This window comes from Alosa alosa, chromosome 22, assembly GCF_017589495.1.
Source record: "Alosa alosa isolate M-15738 ecotype Scorff River chromosome 22, AALO_Geno_1.1, whole genome shotgun sequence".
In the NCBI taxonomy this organism is placed as follows: Eukaryota; Metazoa; Chordata; class Actinopteri; order Clupeiformes; family Clupeidae; genus Alosa; species Alosa alosa.
The window spans coordinates 16,745,742-16,766,200 of NC_063210.1; the positions used below are offsets into that span (position 1 = coordinate 16,745,742).

The following is a 20,459-nucleotide window of genomic DNA, read 5'->3' on the forward strand; positions in this document are numbered from 1 at the left end:
TTGCTGATGAGAATTAACGGATCAATACTTTACAAATGAGGAACAGGATTTAGTAATAGTTAACAAATGCTTAATAGTGTGTAGTTATTATAAAGTGTTACCAGTTTCTGTAATGGGGCCCCAACCCTATACTCAGAGAAAAAGTATCTTGTAGCATGTAAGTAGCATGTTATGAGCTACAGTCAAAGACAAAGCTATAATTCCAGTTCAATCCCATTTACGCTATTCAATTGTGCAATAAGATGTTGTGTTATTTGAAAATGATCGCTATAATTTAACAGATTGAACTGCAGGCTAAATTATCAGTCATCATCAAAGACATTACATTTTTGTGAGTATTGCATTCCACATGAAACCATATACCCATGTGTGTGTGATGCACATTGACCACCAACTTTACCCAATGGTGTAGAGTTGCAACATTTACAAACAACAAATTTAATTTGATTCATGTAGTCCCCAAAGGTGAGTCTTGATATATCCAATGACGCAAACAGATAAGCCATAATACATTTTTTCAGGTTGTGTGACTAAATGGCTGGACCACACGTGTGGATGAAGTTAGAACAATATTTTATTTATTAAAGTAAACAATGGTACACAATAAGAGAAAAAACATGGGGATAAGTGTGGTAAAAGAAATAAAAGTGCAATGGAAGTCTAAATGAATGCAGTGTGGTGTATGAAGCAAAACAAATGTCTAAAGTGGTCCAAAGCAGAGAGGAGGAACACTGCAGAGCAGCCAGGTAGCCCTTTGTTATGGCCAATTAGGGCCCACCAGACACATCTGCTCAATAAGCTCCACCCCTGCAATACAAACAGGACAGGCAAAAACACATCCAGCGGACCCGAACCAAATCAAATCTAGGGTTCACCCAACAGGGAATGCTGTCAGCCATATTTATTCAGGACGGGTTTGTCTTACAAAGTCTTAGAAAGACATATGGGTTTGCTATGTATGTGTCTATCATTCACATATAATCATGAATACAGTAATCACAAATTCCCCTTGTATCAAACTGTTTCTATTATTATAATATACTATATAACTAGAGATTACCATTTACATTTTACTAAATGTGTTGTAATTGTTTGTAAGAAGGCAATGCACACCGCCCAGGTAATTTATAGAAGCTTTAATTCATGAAGTTATGCATCCATTGTTGCCATAAGAGTAGGATTATCTGGTTTGCTGCAAGCAATAAACTGCATTTTTTTTATTTATCTCAGCTTATCGATACATGTGTAAATAAAGTAAAATAATAATTTAGCATTTTGTATTTAGAAGAATTCAAAATTAATTTACTTAGAACAACCCCAATATATATAGTATAACCCCAATGTTATATAAGATGATCTTTTTATGTCGGCAATTACGATTCCTTACATTTCATTTGAGTGAGGAATGAGTCATAAGTGCTAAGGTGCAGAGATTCAGTATTCTGTTATTTCACAACTGAGCAAAACATTTAAGAGTGCAAATTGGCTAAACAAGCACCTTCCTCTCTCGGTTCCTCTTTCTCTCTCTCTCCCTCTCGCTCTCCCTCTCTCTCTCTCTCATTGACTGGAATAGTGTTAAAGCCTGGCTTTAGTAGGGGCTGTAGGGATTGTTACGGGGCTGATTGGCTTGGCCTACACGAGGAATGCCATAGTTTGAGTTATTTGGTTCTTCATAGGTTGGATTCCGCTGAAATAATAAATAGATAAAAACAAACACATAAATATGTACATTAAATACTGTATATAAATACTATCAACATAACAATATGAATATGATACATTGTCACTTTGACCAAAATTGTCTGCTAAATTCCACAACCATAACCATAACATTAAAAACACTACAAAATAATAAGCAACATTTTATAATATGAGTATATTGAATCTCATAACAATATGATCTTCTGAGTGAAGTGATTTGATTTGTGATCTGATGGTTTGAGCAAAACACGAGACACTTCTAAATTCAGAGGATATTCAGGTCTTTGAAAACGAATCACCACCATCAGAATACCCATCAAAACCATCTGTGCCAGTATACTCTGTCCTTACCCAGTTGTTGGCACGGTTCTGGTTTGCCTGGACACCGCCCATCATGCCACCTCCACCCATGCCACCTCCGCCCATGCCTGCATTAGTGGGGGTGTTGGCACGGTAACCACTCATGCCACCTCCACCCATGCCACCTCCGCCCATGCCTGCATTAGTGGGGATGTTGGCACGGTAACCACTCATGCCACCTCCACCCATGCCACCTCCACTCATTCCCATATTAGTGGGGGTGTTGGCACGGTAACCGCTCATGCTTGCAGCTCGGTCAAGGCTCTGGCCAGTCTGAGCACGGTAGCCACTCATTGCGCCACTGTTGCTCTCCATACCCGTCGACGTGTTGGCGTGATAGCCGTTCATGTTTGCGGTACGGCCCATATTTGAGTTGGGCCTGGTGTAATCTTTGGTCATCTCCGTGCCCCCGCCAACGCGTGGGACTGTGAAGTTGGGTTTGGTGTCAGTCGCTAGGTTAGAGAAGGTCATAGCCATATCATTGGCTTTGGACTGGTCCTTCTTGTCCTTCTTGTCCTTCTTGCCTTTTGGTTTTCTGCAATAAGGTCATGCTTAGCGTAGCGGAAGCATACAGTACACACTGAACTCAGATGCAACCGCGACTCATGAAGAAACAAAACTGTGTGTGTGTGTGTGTGTGTGTGTGTGTGTGTGTATAATAATATTATTATTAATATGTGTATGTAATAATAATAATAATAATAATAATATAATGTGTATTAATATAATAATGTGTGTGTGTGTGTGTGTTTTGTATAATGTGTGTGTGTGTGTGTGTATGTGTAATAATGTGTATGTATAATAATAATAATAATATAATAATGGCGTAATAATAATAATGATAATATTATTAATGATATTGCAATAATGATAATAATAATGTATAATAATATTATATTAATAATAATAATAATATAATAATAATAATATTAATAGTAATAGTAATATTAATAATGTATAATAATATTAATAATATTAATAATATATAATAATAATACCTATAATATTAATAATAATGTGTAATATTAATAATTAATAATAATAATAATATTAATGTATACATATAATAATAATAATAATATTAATAATAATGTGTATTAATAATATGTATAATATTATATGTAATAATAATGTATATTATTAATATTATTAATGATATTATTATGTGTATGTGTGTGTGTAATAATGTGTGTGTAATGTGTGTGTAATGTGTGTGTAATGTATGTGTATATTGCGTGTGTGTGTACGCTGTAATATTGTGTGCTATAATAACTTAATAATAATGTAATAATGTGTGTGTGTGTATAATATTAATATTAGTGTGTGTGTGAAATATTAATATGTATGTGTGTGTTAATGTAATGTGTGTGTATGTGTGTATGTGTGTGTGTGTGTGTGTGTGTGTATGTGTGTGTGTGTGTGTGTGTGTGTGTGTGTGTGTGTATGTGTGTGTGTGTGTGTGTGTGTATGTGTGTGTATGTGTGTGTGTGTGTGTGTGTGTGTGTGTGTGTGTGTGTGTGTGTGTGTGTGTGTGTATGTATGTGTGTGTGTGTGTGTGTGTGTGTGTGTGTGTGTGTGTGTGTGTGTGTGTGTGTGTGTGTGTGTGTGTGTGTGTGTGTGTGTGTGTGCACTTATGTGTGTGTGTGTGTGTGTGTGTGTGTGTGTGTGTGTGTGTGTGTGTATGTGTGTGTGTGTGTGTGTGTGTGTATGTGTGTGTGTGTGTGTGTGTGTGTGTGTGTGTGTGTGTGTGTGTGTGTGTGTGTGTGTGTGTGTGTGTGTGTGTGTGTATGTGTGTGTGTGTCTGTTGATCTGTCAATGCAACTTCAGTATCTTGTGTGTTAATGGGGGGAGGCATTGTACATAGTAAATAGCTGTATGCAAGTAGACTCTCACCCAAGGAAGGCATATGTAGTGACTGACATAGAGACAACCAACAGCACACCGAGCACACTGGATACCACAATCACTATCAGCAGGTAATCTGATTGTAACGACAGAGAAAGAGAGAGAAAGAAGTATATGCACTGTTAGATGCAGTCTTCGCTAACAAGGGATTCAAAAGTTATGGCACAGGTCTGAAACAGAGTCTATGGTACAGGCAAAAATGTGTTCATATTCACAAAATTAGAACCCTGTCTCCACTACTCCCGAAGCAACATGTTAAGGAGGTTTTTATCTCATACAACAAAAGTGGGTTTAGTGATGGCTGTCATTCAACCCTATGGGCTCCTCCCGAACTTTATTTAGAAAACATCATGAATGAAGTACAGGTAGCACTTACTGTCTTTGCAATTAATTCCACTGTAGCCAGTTGGACAACTGACAACACAAAATGAAGAAAAGTAGATAAGATAATTAAAAATATGAAACATTCCCACTGTCTATGAAGTATGCAGATGTAAAACAAATAAACAAACAAACAAATGATGATGATGATGATGATGAAGATAAGCTCACTTTATACACTTCCCAGCATCTGCCTTTTTACCACTTGAGCATACTGAAATAGAATAGCAAAAATCAGTCCATTTCCTGGTCAGAATCTGGCTTCACAGTGCATGGTCAGATCCTAACTTCCTGTTTATGGACAGCTGCTTATCAGGATTTGAAACTACATTTACTGTAATTGAGTCTACCATACATTACTGCAAAAAGTAATGTACAAACACAAACTGATGTGACTATATTCTTCTATAAAGGCTAACTAAAACAATAAATCAAAAAAAGAATAGCTCAAAAACTCAATGTTGCTATTAGGTTTGTGTCTCCAATCTAATAGTATTAATTCATCTGAAATAAAGGAATTCAGGTGATTGGTTTTCACCCATCTATTTCACTCATTCTTCCTCTTGGATCACATCCTATTTAAGTAACACATCACACATGGGAGAATCTGAAATAAACAACATGTCAACGGAACAGGTCAATTGCACATGCAAAAAAATAACATGATCACCTGAGCATGTTACGTAATTATTGTCCTTTGTCCATGCAAACCCTTTCCTGCAAGTGCAGTTGACTACACCTCCTTCATCGTTGCATTTGAGTGCCGTCTCCGCATTGCAGGGATTCTTAGCACATAGTTTAGTGGCTGGAGAAAATGAGCAAAAGAAGACGGGTTTAAGGTAACAATTACAAAGCATGTCAGGTTTATGGTGATAGTTACAATGAACACAGGAAAAAACATGAATTCAAAATGTCACATTCTGTGGTCTGTTTTTTATGTCACTGTACCTGCACATCACCATGTATATACATTGATGATAAACATATGGAATAGATATAATTAACAGTCATTTATTTATATTGCCCTTATCATTAAGCCACAACATACTGTATTCCGTACCAACAAATAAAGGTAAAGGTGAAGCAAAAAAACAAATAGCCAGGTCAAAGAATTCTGTTGAAATAACAATTTGGAGTAAAACAATATCAAAAGGGAAGAATATAAGAGTGAAGTAGCCTATGCCCCTGGCTGTAATGTCATGTAGGCTAAGTGATGTAAGTGCCCTTTTGGGCTGGGGCACATGAAAGGACAGTGATGACCAAGGAGATGAAGTCCAGTACATGCCTGTGAATGTTCCCACCGTTGCTGCTGCTGCTTTTACTTTAGCTTCATCGACTGCAGAGTCCATTTGAAAGACATTGGTAACCTCAGCTGTGATACCAGTCCTAGTTGTCCTGTACAGCACTTTAACTGTGGTACTAGCCGGCCTGCATACAGTGACAAATACGTGTACAAAGGCAGCAATAAGGGAGTGAAATGATCCTTAGTGAATTGTCTGTTCACATTACATTCCTATGCACTATAATTAGATTGATAGATTATTAATTTGTTTACTTGTTTATTTATGTGTGTATGTTTGTTTGTTTGTTGATATAATACCCCTTCCCCAAAACATACAAGGACACCGTGAGCATACAGTGACACAAGGGAGACTAGTGAGACTGGGAAAACCTATGAACATTGCACCTACTGGTATCTGTTTAGTCAGATTCTGCCTAATAAGTGCTTTTTGGCTTTTATATCAGTTGGTCCGCTGTGAATAAATGTCATCCCTTGCACAAGGGCCTTTTTGCATGAGTAATAAACAGAACATTGGTCAGGTCTGCCTAGAACCGAGGCACACTTTATTACACACAGTAGTCTACATGGTGTAGTTCCTTCCAGTTCCGGTAATTTCACTTTTCAGTTGAGCTTGTATGTTTCTGAATGCCAATACTACTTGTGGCCACAAGGTGGCATGCATGTAACAGTAAAGGAAAGATTACAAAAAAATTAGGTGACTCACTTTAAACTGATGACCACTGAGGAATCATATTTCAAATCTGGGTCTGTAAATGCTTTCTTGAGCTGGAGGGATGAAAAAAAATTCAATATTTTAATAAGACATTTTATAGAATTAAAGATTACTTAGTTTCAGTTGGTCTGCTGTTTGATGTGATCATAGAAATCCTCCACCTTACAGTATATTCTGTCAACATTAGAGGGAATTAAAGACAACTAGATTGTAGTAATAAAAGGGAATACATATCAGTGTCCTGTTGGTGACTTACATTATTGACAATCACATCTGATGTGTCTTTAAAAGCCTTAGAGGTTTTATCTGCCATCTCTTGGTCATATGTTCCTGACACTGTCAAGACTCCAGCGAAGACTTTTGCTGCCATTCAAAAGACACAAATATTTTTAACTCAAATGGTTGTGCTGTCTGTGTGAAACAACAGCTTTTGGCACAGATATGTGATAAAGTCAAATTAACAAGCAACAATTACACTTCAACATTCAATTAACATCTCAAGAAAGTGTCTGTGGAGGGAAGACTCTATAGACCCTTTCAACAAGGTAAACAAAAACAATGCTTGAACGTTCTATTTGGGCCCCAATCTACTTCCTCTGCATTAAGATAACATATGGAATGTTAAAACGGAAGCCTTGTGGGGCCAACTATGATGCTGATAATGGAACTCTCTTGAAAGGGTCCGTAGCTTTACAGCAACACTGTTGGCTCCTCAGTTGTGCTTTTAGCCCTTTTAGTCCAGTCATTTTATGAAAAAAGGTTGAACAAATTGCAACAGAAGAAAACTTAACTGATTTTGTATCCTCAATATGTCCTGAGTAAGGGGAAAAAAAGCCCAGAAGAATCCCAATAGGGGAACGTTTAGAAAAAGACCTAAATATACCCTATTCATGCGCCTATTCAGTATTTTTCACGCGAATAGGGAAAAAAAACTAACCTTCACATATCACCTTGAAAATTCCTGAGTTGATTACTTACATCAAGACAAATAAAAAATGTATTACAAGTTTTTTTCAATTATTTGTTAACATGGGCAAACAGGACATAATGTAATTACGTATAGCTAATTTGTATAAATACCACAACAGAGCTAATAGTCCAGGCAAAGTAAGGTCTAACCCAAAACTAATTGCAACAGAATTTATTTTCACTTTTTTATATTTCAATTGGTGATCTAAACACCATAGTAAAAGACCATGAAAATCCAGTTGGTGGAATAATGTTAAAATGAGGGTTGTTTTAGGCATTATTCTTCAGCAAATACTGACAAAACTGTAATTAGAATGTTGTAGAATACACATTCTAAAACATATCTGACCCCATCTAACTTAACATGGAATTTTAGAACCTGATTTAGAGGTCACTGAAACATATACAGTATATCACACTAAAGTATCAGTCCATCATTTTCCAAGACTTATAGTAATTGACCTCTTGCCCAGGGGTTGACTGATAGACTGTCTGTCCAATCAGAGGGGCCTGTATGATGCCCCTTTACTTTACTAAAACAATAATCAGACAGCACAGTATGTTTATGTTAGTGAATGCAAGAAAGTTGTGAAGGCAAAGTTGAAGATGGACATGATAATGTCCAAATTCAACAGAAGGGTGCAGATGGGATAACTTAGCCTCCAAAAAGGTGACTCTATTGTTGTGACATCTGTCAAAAAGGTACATGCTATACTAATAAATATAGTTTAAGATTAATAATTAAACAATGCATGCCTATGCATGGGTCATGGTTTTACCAAAGTCATAGAACAGTCAAAACTATATTCTAAAAGGGAAAGAAAGGGTGTGCGAGAGAGGAGCCTCAGAGGCCCCGCGTTGGCTACTTTCTTAGGAATTGGTCAAGTCAGTCGGATGAAGCACAGCAACAGGACGCCAACCACAGTGTGCAGTGCATCAGCACCTCAACGGCACGGAATGTTACCTCAAACACAGAGATTGCATTGGTGAGTCCCATCCCACCCACTCAACCAGCTAGACCTCCAGCCGAGAGGAAGATGGCTGGGCGCAAACCACAGCCCTTGAGCAGCTAAAAGGCACAGCTGAAAAGAAGTTGGAGAGTATGGGAAACCTGATTTACCAGTTTGGAGTGGAACGGTTCGGGGTTAAAGAACAGAAGAGCAGAGAGCAAGTCCCAGTGGTGGTTACATCGAGGAGACAGCAGGAGATAAAATGTCTGGTCCAGGAGAGGAGAAAGCTCAAGAAGCTATAAAGTAAGTCCACAGACGTTGAAAAGGAAGGCATCAACACACTTCAAATGGGCATTAAAACGCGACTAACATCTCTACGCAAAGCGGAGACCTTGAGAAAGCGCAGAAGGAAGAAGGAACTCACTAGAACAAGGTTCTACAAGGATCCCTACGCATTCCTAAAAGGCCTGTTCTCAAGCGAGAAAAGTGGATCCCTTAAAACAACTAAAATGTGATGATGGCCCCCCAACTTGGAAAGAAGTGGAAAGGGTAGTCCACCGAGCAAGGACGGCGTCAGCCCCAGGACCGAATGGAATACCGTACAAGCTGTATAAAAACACACCTGATGTCCTGAGGTTTCTGTGGAAGCTGATGAGGACGATATGGCAGAAGAAGATCATACCCAAAGTGTGGCGCAGGGCAGCAGAAGTCCTTATCCCGAAAGAAAAAGAGGCAGAAACCATCAGCCAGTTTCGACCAATCTCCCTACTGAATGTAGAGGGCAAGATTTTCTTTTAGGTGGTGGCCCAGAGAGTCTCTGCATACCTGATTAACAACCAGTACATAGATACATCTGTACAGAAGGCAGGTATATCTGGCTTCCCTGGATGCTTGGAACACTCTAGCATGATCTGGCACAGATTCAGACAGCAAAGGCGAAGAAAGATGATCTACACGTTGTCTTTCTGGACCTGGCTAACGCGTTTGGATCAGTACCACATGAGCTCCTTTGGTCTGCCTTCGAATTCTTCAGTATCCCAGGACACATTACAGCCTTGGTTAAGTCCTACTTCCAAGACCTGCAGTTTGGTTTCGCCACCACAGAGTTTACCACCACGTGGCAATCCCTTGAGGTTGGAATCATGGCAGGCTGCACAGTCTCTCCCTTGGCCTTCACAATGGCAATGGAGGTCATAATCAGAGCCTCCAAATGGGTTGTTGGCGGACAAAGACTCAACCCCGACTCGTGTCTCCCTCCACTCTGAGCATACATGGATGACATCACTACAGTGTTGTGCGTGAACGAGTTCAAAAGAACACGTTCATTGAACACGCTCATTTTTTCGTGAACGTTGAACTGAACGCAACACATTTTTTAATAAAGAACTTGAACTTGAATTAGTTCACATTATGTGTCATGAACGGCAGACATTACTGTAAATGAACGTTGGAATTTGTTAACTGAGTGACATCTGTTTTCTCTTTTGAAACACAACGAGAGAAAGTTCCTCCCTCCTGTATTCTCGCTGTTACCGCTTAAATCATGTATCACCAGACAGAAATATTTTTTGACATATGTCCGACTGAAAATAGTTGAATAGCATACTGGCTTCCGCACAACGTTACCCGTGATGAATTGCAGCAGAGCGGGGTAGGCATAGCAACGCCGGCGTAGCAGGCAACTCTGAGGCGCCCGAGGGCTGGATTTCATTGCACTAAGTATAGAACTGGTCTACCTTGTCTGTACTGCTGCAAGTTTCATCACCTGGTAAGAAACCCACAATTGCAGTGTCATGAGCAAATGTCTAATGAGCAGCTTCAAAGAACGTATAGTGATTTCTAGCTCGTAGTGTGAAAAAAAGTATTTATTTAAATATCTCACGAAAAAAGTAAAAAATTAGCTGAACTTTGAACTAGTTCAGAATTAAAATTGTGAACTTTGAACGTGAACTGTTCACTTTGAGCATGTATGAACTGAACTTGAACTAGTTCAGAAAAGCTGTGAACTGGCACAACACTGCATCACTACTCTCACAACTACAGTACCATGTACCAGACGTCTGCTCAGAAAGCTGCAGGAGAACATCAGCTGGGCCCGTATGAAGATAAAGCCATCTAAGTCGCGCAGCATTTCCATTGTCAAGGGAGTGCTGTCGGACTTCAAGTTCTTCATCAGGGAGGAACCAATTCCTTCGGTTTCTGAGCGGCCAGTCAAGAGCCTTGGGAGATGGTTTGGTGCGAGCCTGAGGGATAAAGACCAAGTATCACAACTGCAGAGGGATATTAGCAGCGGCGTGCAAGCCATTGAGAACACAGAGCTTCCTGGGAAGCTAAAGATCTGGTGCCTACAGTTTGGCCTCCTGCCCCGGGTGCTGTGGCCTCTCACACTGTATGAGGTGCCCATCTCAACTGTGGAGAGGATGGAGAAGGGAATTACTAACCACATAAAGAAGTGGTTGGGAGTCCCACGCTGCTTGACCTCCACCGCCCTCTATGGATAGTGCCTCCTCAGACGGCCACCAGTCTCACGGAGGAATTCAAGTGCGCCAAGACAAGACTCCAGGTGATGCTGACTGAGTCTAAAGACCTGATGGTGAGAAAGAACGCCCCTGCCATCACAGCAGGCCGCAAATGGAGACCAGCACAAGCCGTTGAGGAGGCAGTAACAGCCCTCAAACATGCGGACATAGTGGGACTAGTCTGGGACTAACTGCTCAGCGTCCAGCCTGGAGCAAAGCCTCAGCTGCTGAAAGGAGGAGGATGATTGTGGATGAGGTTAAAAACCAGGAGGAAGGCATCAGGAGGGCCAAGGTAGTGGCACTTGGGAAGCAGGGAAAGTGGACCAAGTGGGAGAGTTTGGAGGGAAGGAAAATGAGCTGGAAAGATCTGTGGAGTATGGAGGCAAGGAGATTCAGCTTCATCATCAGGGCAACATATGATGTCCTCCCCACACCCATGAACCTCCAGCAGTGGCGAGGAGAAGATCCAGACTGTGCACTCTGCTCCAAGCCGGCATCCCTTAGGCATATTCTCACAGGGTGTAAAGTGAGTCTTGCCCAGGGGTGCTATACCTGGCGTCACAACCAGGTGTTGAAAGAACTTGCTGCCACTTTGGAAAAGAGGCGAACTGCAACCAACTCAGCAACACCTGCAACACTCAACTCCCTGCCAGCAGTCACATTTGTGCGAGAGGGGGCAAAGGCAAATCACAGTGCACTCACAACAGCAAAGCACTGCCAGTTACACACAGCTTGTGACTAAATGTTGGCGGATGTTGGTCAACGCCTTGCCTTTCCTCCTGAGATTGCTGCCACCACTCTTAGACCTCTTAGACCAGAGTTAGTGCTTTGGTCACCATCTGCTAAGAATGTCTTTATCATTGAGCTGACTGTGCCTTGGGAGGAGTCGGTAGAGGAGGCATACGAACGCAAGCATCTACGGTATGCTGACCTTGCTGCAGAGGCACAGCAGCGTGGTTGGAGGACTGAGGTGCGCCCTGTGGAGGTGGGATGCAGGGGCTTTGTGGCTTCGTCTACCACCAGGCTGCTCAAGGATCTGGGAGTAAGAGGCCAAAGCCTGCACCATGCCATCAGGGCATTGTCGGAGGCAGCTGAAGGGAGTAGCCAATGGCTTTGGCTGAAGCATAAAGACACCGGCTGGGCATCAGGAGGCAGCCAGGAATGACACAGAGGGGGGTACTTCAGGGACGCCTGGGGTTACCGTCGAGCCTTCCGGAGGCGTCGTGGGCTTAAATCGACGAAACGCTGATGACGGGGGTGCCCACTTGATAACTCCTCTGTGTCATTTCTGTTGGCAAATCTCGCTGTACACGCTGGCACATAAAGGATAACTCCAACTCGTTCTGTGTTTCTAAAAGCATATGCACTGTACATGACATATAGCATCAATCAACTTATGTCCCATCTTCCTCCATACCATGCATAACACATACTCCTCTATTCTGTATAGGCGAATCAAGTATACAGCTGATACATTTTAGCTTGCACTATTAAGGGAAACAAATTAAACACCCTATATATTTTCTGAAAGCATATACCCTCTGGAGGAGATGTAACACAATTTAAGACATTTCCCATCTTCCTCCATGCCATGCATAATACATTGCCCTCTATTCTGTAAAGGCGAATCTAGTGTAAAGTGGATACATTTTGGCCTATACTGTCCGGGGAAAACAAATTAAACACCCTAAACTATATATTTCTGAAAGCATATACCGGTACCCTCTAGAGGAGATATAACACCATTTAAGACATTTCCCATCTTCCTCCATGCCATGCACAATACATTGCCCTCTATTATGTAAAGGCAAATCTAGTTTAAAGTGGATACATTTTGGCCTATACTGTCCAGGGAAAACAGATTAAACACCCTATATATTTTCTAAAAGCATATACCCTCTAGATGAGATATAATACCAGTTAAGACATGTATTATCTTCCTCCATGCCTTGGACAATTTGTTTGTCAAATGTTGCAATAAAGTTTTGGGTAAGACCTTACTTATACCTTACCTATACATAATTACATTATGCCCTGTTTGCCCATGTTAACAAACAATTTCAAAAAACGTATAATACATTTTTTGTTTGTCTTGATGTAAGTAATCAACTCAGTAATTTTCATGGTGATATGTTAAGGTTAATTTTTTTCCCCTATTTGCGTGAGAAAAATATGAATGAATAGGGTATATTTAGGTCTTTTTCTAAACTTTCCCCTATTGGGATTCTTCGGGGCTTTTTTCCCCTTACTCATATTGAGGACATATTGAGGATACAAAATCAGTTAAGTTTTCTTCTGTTGCAATTTGTTCAACGTTGATCCCTATTTTGGCTTAAAATGACTGGACTATTTTGGCAGGGATCACGTTAGCCAGTGGCAAGCGGCAGCAGCAAGCGTAACACAACGCTCAGACCATAAGTTCTATCACGTTCCTATGGTGACACAAACGGTTTGCCAACAAACTTGGTTCAACTTTCAAAGCACAATGCGAGCGTATTCAATTGTCAGTTAAGGCAAACCGTTTGCGTTTGTTCCGCAACAATTGTAAAATTCTATGTTGAATTCAACGAACCCAGATATTCACACCGGTGTGACTCATGGTACACCTCTAAGGGGAGTGATCATTGTTCTGTGAGAGGGCTCAACAAGTGTACTACCTTGTTTACACACATTTTCTTCTTTATTGTAGATGAGTCCAGCTTCACAAAGACATCTGTGCTCATCAAGAAGCTCCTCACACTTGCTGCTTGGAGGGCAAGGGTTGCTACTGCAGTGATCTTGAGGAAAGGACATAATAGTTAGCTGAATAGACATGGTTCATATATATATATATATATAAATGCATAAATGCATACCCACATGCACAGATCCACACACACACACACACACACACACACACACACACACACACACACACACAGAAGTTTCTTCTTATTCTTGACACAAACTTGACCAACAACAAGAACGGAAAATGTGTTCATATGTTTTGAGTTCCTTCACCAACACCCCCAAAACAAAGGAGTGTGGGTGTTTTTTTGTTTTGTTTTGTTAATTCTTAATTTTAAAGTTAATTTTGGGGACGTTTCTATCCTTTATTGATAGAAGAGTGAATACTATGACAGGCCTTGAGTGGGAAAGATATGGGGATTGGGTTTGAGAGATTCCTTCAGCCCAGAATTGTGGCACAAGTCTGAATGCCTGACCTGTGCATGCCGACGCTGGACATTTAAAAAAAAAAAAAAAAAAAACTTTTTTAGTCCACCTCATACGTTAAGGTAACTTTTTGGAATTTTATAGATAGTAGAGTGAAGTTAGATGAGGCCACTCTGGCTCTGGATTGCTGGACTAAACACTCTTTCCAACATTCTTTCCAAAATGGTGGGTGTGGGGCAAAATTAGCCTGAGTAGCTTAATTCTTGTTTACATAGTATTATGGTGTTTAAATTAATATTGCATCCTGTAAATTAATATCTCTCTGAAATGGTGGAACATTCGGTAGGGCCAGATTTGGATAAATTGGATACATTTGGATAAAAATGTCTGCTAAATATCACTCAACTTTGAATTGTATTTCATACATATATTTACTTATATTAGCATAGCAATGGTCATGCCATGTTATTACAAAGAAAAACAGATAGGGGTCCCTTGTAGCCCTTTGTCTACTGTCACAGCCTCAATGGGGTTCCCGCGTCGCTACCAAAGATTATATAGGTGGAGCAAGATAGTTTGATGTAGTTCATATCTATGGACGTGAAATGGGGATCGAGTCCTGTCTGCATAAAGATGTGTGTCGTTGACATATTGATGAGCATATGTAGCAACCGGCTAACAGCAGCAGAATAAACTAGAATTGCATTTCCGAGGAACTGCAAGAGTGGGTTTGATCAGGTGCAGGTCGCCAAAAGGATGGCAACGGTACCTCATTTTTGATAATCGGGCACACGGGTCAAAGGTTATCTGCATTAACGCAACATCCAATAAGCCAAAACGCATGAATAATGTGGTTGCTATGCTGGTTGCTAGGGCAATCATGCTGGTTGCTATGGTGATTGCTAGGGTCACATTATTGTGGTGGTTGCTAGGTTGTTGCTGGGGTAATTAGCATGGTTGCTAGGGCATTGCTAGGGTATACATGGTGGTTGCTATGGCAAATAATGCGGTTGCTATGTTGGTTGCTAGGGTAATCATGTTGGTTGCTATGGTGGCCTCTAGGTTGACATTATAGAGGTGGTTGCTAGGGTAATTAAGATGGTTGCTAGGGCATTGCTAGGGTAAATAGGATAGTTGCTAGGGCGTTGCTAGGGTACATATGGTGGTTGCTATGCAAAATAACGTGGTTGCTATGTTGGTTGGTAGGGTAATCATGTTAGTTGCCAGAGGCGGACAGAGTACACAGCTTTATTACTTGAGTAAAAGTACAGATACACTTTGCTCAATTTTACTCAAGTACAAGTAAAAGTACAACAGTCAGATGTCTACTTAAGTAAAAGTACTGAAGTACTTTTTTTTAAAAGTACTTGAGTATTGAGAGTACAAGAGTAGTCTACATTTTCTAAATATTTAATTAAATAATTACTACTGCCACAGTGCTTACATTTATGTACAGAAACGTCCTACATAGAGTTATGAAAAATGTTAATGTTAATACCTTGGAGAATGTAAAAGGAATTGAAAGTAAAATCAAGTCATTTTCATCTTTTTACCATGTTGCCGGATGGGTAGTATTTCTAATACATGTATTTCAAATACAAAATACTATTTTGTAATTGAAACACTTGAAGCGAAAACTATCATTAACTTGTTCAGATAATTGAAATAGTCTGGCGAGGTGGGGCCACAGGTTGGCACATTCCCGGGATGGACCTGCTGCATCTTCATCCATTGTTTCGTCCATGGTTTCATCTCTTATCTAAATCTGACCATGGAGTTGACTTTGGCGGAAAGCTGAAGGTGATTGGTGATACACGGACCATTCTCAGATTTATTTCGGCTTCAAGAAGAAATTGGAATTACATTTCATGTGAAAATCATCCTACCCTTATTAGACGTTCTCTGCGATAAACTACAGTGTTGTCCTTGTAGGAAGCGTCTATTGTCTTTACAACCCACTTTAGATTAACTTCCAACAAAGTTACGTCTCGCTGCAACGATGCGCCATCTGGTGGACAAACTACTACCTAACGCCAATACTGGAAATGCAGCCAAATGATGATGAATATTGGTTTTCCTACTGAATTTGTAATTATGTATCGGCCGTTCTAATTGCCGATACCGATAGTATGTGCGTGCCTGTGTGTGTGCGTGTGTATATGTGTGTTTGCGTGTGTGCGTGTCTGTGTGTATGTGGATGTGTGTGTCCGGGTTCCGGGTTCCGGAAGTGGCTTGTGATGAAATATCTTGGTCCGCCTATATATAATCTTTGTCGCTAGTCCCTCATGGGGATGCAGAGTTCCACCAGGGCACCAGGTGTCCCTCTATTGTCTGAGTTTCAGGCCAAGTTTGGAGAGGAAGCAGAGCTAGCTGCTGATTGGCTTACAACAATGGCCCAGTGTAGGCTAACCGTTTACTGTAAACCTGTGGAGCTGCCTTTGTTCTCTTTCTCTCTACCCTGATGCTTGTTCTCCGTTTGGTGCCTGCCTGATCACAGGCCAGATGCTGGCTGGGGCTTTTTGACTGTTGCTTGTGTTACTCTTTATTTTCCTTAGTTTGTAAATCTACAACCTTTTTTGTACATATATTCTATTATTGTAAATAAATGATTCATTGTTATTCCGTAACCCCTCGTGTGTCCTTGTGTGTCCTCACATTTTTGTCAGTTTATGAGCCAGACTGTGTCACTACCCTCTTGTGGCATAGGGCATCACTATAGTTTTACAATTTTGAGTAGCACTTTCCATATTCATATGTGACAATGCCATAGCCTGGAAGGTTTGTGAAAATGTATGTGGCATGTCGGTGTTTATGTTAGTCTATATGTTTATAGCCTAAAAATTCACAATTGTGCATGTATCAATAATTATCATACTGGGAATCATAAAATCTTATTAATACAACAGATTTTTTTTCTCTCAGATGGCTCAACTTACCCTGTGAGATGGATCCATTCACCCTCACTCTCACTCACCATCAGCGTCAAGAGCACTTTTTGGGCAACCTCATCATTTTGAGATGACTGAGCACACTGTTACAATTTCAGCTCATAAAGGGTAGACATCCTGAATTTTGTATAGACTAATTTTATTTCTATAGACCCTTTCATCAATAAAAACAAAAACAATGCTTGAACGTTCTATTTGGGCCCCAATCTACTTCCTCTGCATTAAGATAACATATGGAATGTTAAAAAGGAAGTCTTGTGGGGCCAACTATGATGCTGATAATGGAACTCTCTTGAAAGGGTCCATATTTGGCTAAGGTCAACTTCAGTTAAAAAAAAAAAAAGAATACTACTGGTATAATAAAAAAACTCAGATAATCTTATTTTATTTGCACTTACAATCTACTTAAAATAATCTGATACATTTTTAATAGATGAGAAAGACGGGGCACCTTTTACCTTTTGGTTTTGTAGGAATTGGTACTGCAGTGGTTGTTTTATCTGGGTCTGGTCCAGGTGGTGCTGCAGTGGTTGTTTTATCTGGGTCTGGTCCAGGTGGTGCTGCAGTGGTTGTTTTATCTGGGTCGGGTCCAGGTGGTACTGCAGTGGTTGTTTTATCTGGGTCGGGTCCAGGTGGTACTGCAGTGGTTGTTTTATCTGGGTCGGGTCCAGGTGGTATTCCAGTGGTTGTTTTATCTGGGTCTGGTCCAGGTGGTTTCATAGTGGTTGTTTTATCTGGGTCGGGTCCAGGTGGTACTGCAGTGGTTGTTTTATCTGGGTCTGGTCCAGGTGGTACTGCAGTGGTTGTTTTATCTGGGTCTGGTCCAGGTGGTGCTGCAGTGGTTGTTTTATCTGGGTCGGGTCCAGGTGGTTTCACAGTGGTTGTTTTATCTGAGTCTGGTCCAGGTGGTACTGCTGTTGCTGTTGTTTTATTTGGGTTTGTGTAAAATAGAAGAAAAAATAAATTATGAGAAACCTCTTTGGTTTAGTAGTCTGAGTGAAAATCTTGTTTGCAAATATAGTTGTAAGCTGCAATGAGGGGGCCTAGCAGTTTAGCAGGATGGCGTTGGAAACATCAGGGGGTTGTGTCAAGGCTAAGGTAATAAGTAAGTAAGTATGAGTATATATACTCTTTTGATCCCGTGAGGGAAATTTGGTCTCTGCATTTATCCCAATCTGTGAGTTAGTGAAACACACTAAATCCCGGCGCAGTGAGCTGCCTGCAACAACAGCGGCGCTCGGGGAGCAGTGAGGGGTTAGGTGCCTTGCTCAAGGGCACTTCAGTCGTGCCTACTGGTCGGGGTTCGAACCGGCAACCCTCCGGTTACAAGTCCGAAGCGCGAACCAGTAGGCCACGGCTTACCCTCAAGTAATAAGCACTCACAGCACATTTCATGGCAATTGGCCAAAGATTTAGCCGAGAAATCTAGATGCACCCTAGCGGCAGCAAATTACATTTGCTTCCAGGGCTAGTCTAGCAACTCTTCGTTGGCTTGTGAGCTCGAAAAATTAAACTTCTATCAGGCCAATCAAATCGTGTATAGAGTCGTTAGGCGGGCTTAACATAATGATTGATGGCAGAGTTGCAACGGTTTGGCTTGAATTCCCTGCTACTTAAAAACAAAGAAGATGGATGTTGCTGTTGGCCAACAGTGTGACACGAGTTAAGCTTGTTTTAAGATTAAAAAATGCCAAAAAAAATTCCAAAATAATGCATTTCCAATTTGAGTTGAGGTAAATTCTGCTGATAGAGGCTTAGGAGAAAGTGTGTCACTTTGTTCTGGGAAAGCTAAAGTCCGACCTGAAGGCATTTTCTACTCTTGTGATTTATCTTTTAATCTTTTAATTTTCCCGTAGAGAGTCTGCAATGATGTGATAAATAGCCATAAGCTTGGGATATGTTCCCGCCCTACAGACATTTCTGGACTTTGTTGGTCAATAAAATCAAAACAGAACGCCATAGTTAACCTTGAACCATTTCTTGAATGCTCATGATGGCGAAAACATGATACTGTTGCCATGGCAGCTTGTTTACCCGGTTGTTAACTTACACATCACATGATAACATATACTGTATCTACCACCAGCAGGTGCAACCTAACTCTCAGACACACGGGGGCAGACGTGTACTGGTTAGTGCCTTAGACTTGTAACCGGAGGGTTGCCGGTTCGAACCCCGACCAGTAGGCACGGCTGAGGTGCTCCCCGAGCTGCCGCAGAAGGCACTTGAGGTGCTCCCCGAGCTGCCGCTGTTGTTGCAGGCAGCTCACTGCGCTGGGATTAGTGTGTGCTTCACCTCACTGTGTGCTGAGTGTGTTTCACTAATTCACGGATTGGGATAAATGCAGAGACCAAATTTCCCTCATGGGATCAAAAGAGTATATATACTTATGCTTATACATTGTCCATGTCATAGAAGAAGAATGAACATGTAACACAATGATACAAATTAAATTCAATGGACTACCTTAAAAGTTGAAGCATGACAAAAAGACAAAAACAGATCATTCAGTGGCCACTTAAGTATACAGGTTATAAACTAATTGACTTTTGAAACAAACTTCTGACTGGCAGAGTGTCTAACAGAGTGTGTGTGTATCATGATACTGAGCAGGATACTCGGTGTGTTCTACAAAGCCATAACTGTTTGCCTGTTTCTTTATGGCTGGTATAAAACAAAGTGTCCCACATCAAGTGATAATACCATTGCTTCCTCATGGCAAATTTTGTGGAATAAAACATGGACTAGTTAACTACATGGCATGTATTGTTCCACTGTGTTTTCTTTATACTTAAACATTTATATTCTTAGACATGTATCATAACTACTCATTTGGGTTTCTTCATTCAACCATTTTCTTCATTCAATAGTCAATAATCAATAATTGTATTTATTCAATAGTCTTCCTCTGTATTGTTATGTAAAAATAATAATAATAATCTAAAAATAAATACATTAACACTGGAATTTTACTTCAAACACAAAACTGTACTCATGTAAGAACAGTTACATTACTGAAGTTAGACAATGGCTACAATGTTGTACACTGAAACAAACCCATTTTTAATATTAAACCATTTTTGTCAAACCCCAAATTTAAATGCTTTAAACAAAAAAAGAGGGCCTACAACTAATTTGAATTGTTACTGACAATAATTTCTTTCTGTCATGTCAACATAGAACGAGAATAAATTATAGACTCAGAAAGAGCATATTATCCATATCCATACCTTGAAACAGACATAGACTTGAACAAAGAAGCAGTGCAAGTAGAATAAATCGTGTAGTCCCCATGCTGAAAAGCAACAGTTCACTTCTCCGAAATCACAGTCGATATAGCTGCACAGGTAGATTACATCTTGTATGTATACCAAAGTGAAATAATTGATGGTGTACTTTGAACTGCAATTAAGTGATACTGGGAAATTATTAAAAGATGGTGTGCGTGAATGCATGAGTGAGTGAAAGAGAAAGAGAGAGAGAGAGAGAGGGAAGAAGAGGGGGGAGGGGTGGCATGATGATAAATATGTGAAAAGTATGTTTTTTGTTTTGCCATAT

At 40.4% G+C, this 20,459-nt stretch overlaps 1 protein-coding gene across 1 annotated transcript; it reads right to left on the reverse strand.

Annotated features, from left to right (window-relative positions):
* Nucleotides 1-556: 556 nt before the first annotated feature.
* LOC125287045 (mucin-13-like) lies at nucleotides 557-20,255 on the reverse strand. Its single transcript, XM_048232442.1, has 12 exons — nucleotides 20,132-20,255; nucleotides 17,360-17,821; nucleotides 13,458-13,577; nucleotides 6,619-6,725; nucleotides 6,354-6,415; nucleotides 5,633-5,775; nucleotides 5,018-5,152; nucleotides 4,519-4,561; nucleotides 4,343-4,380; nucleotides 3,955-4,042; nucleotides 2,053-2,596; nucleotides 557-1,687 (listed from the first exon to the last, which is right to left on the reverse strand). The coding sequence occupies exons 1-12, from the start codon at nucleotides 20,193-20,195 to the stop codon at nucleotides 1,589-1,591; spliced, it is 1,905 nt and encodes a 634-aa protein (XP_048088399.1). The 5' UTR covers nucleotides 20,196-20,255; the 3' UTR covers nucleotides 557-1,588.
* Between the last annotated feature and the right edge of the window lie 204 nt (nucleotides 20,256-20,459).

Bases quoted from the DNA above. Each gene is read 5' to 3' on its own strand.
- LOC125287045 (XM_048232442.1), bottom strand. From the start codon at position 20,195: ATGGGGACTACACGATTTATTCTACTTGCACTGCTTCTTTGTTCAAGT. The intron at 5,153-5,632 runs GCATGTACTGGA...CATTTTCTCCAG, and splicing joins AACGGTGGGAACATTCACAG to CCACTAAACTATGTGCTAAG. The intron at 4,562-5,017 runs GTGATCATGTTA...ATTCTATTTCAG, and splicing joins TAATTACGTAACATGCTCAG to TATGCTCAAGTGGTAAAAAG.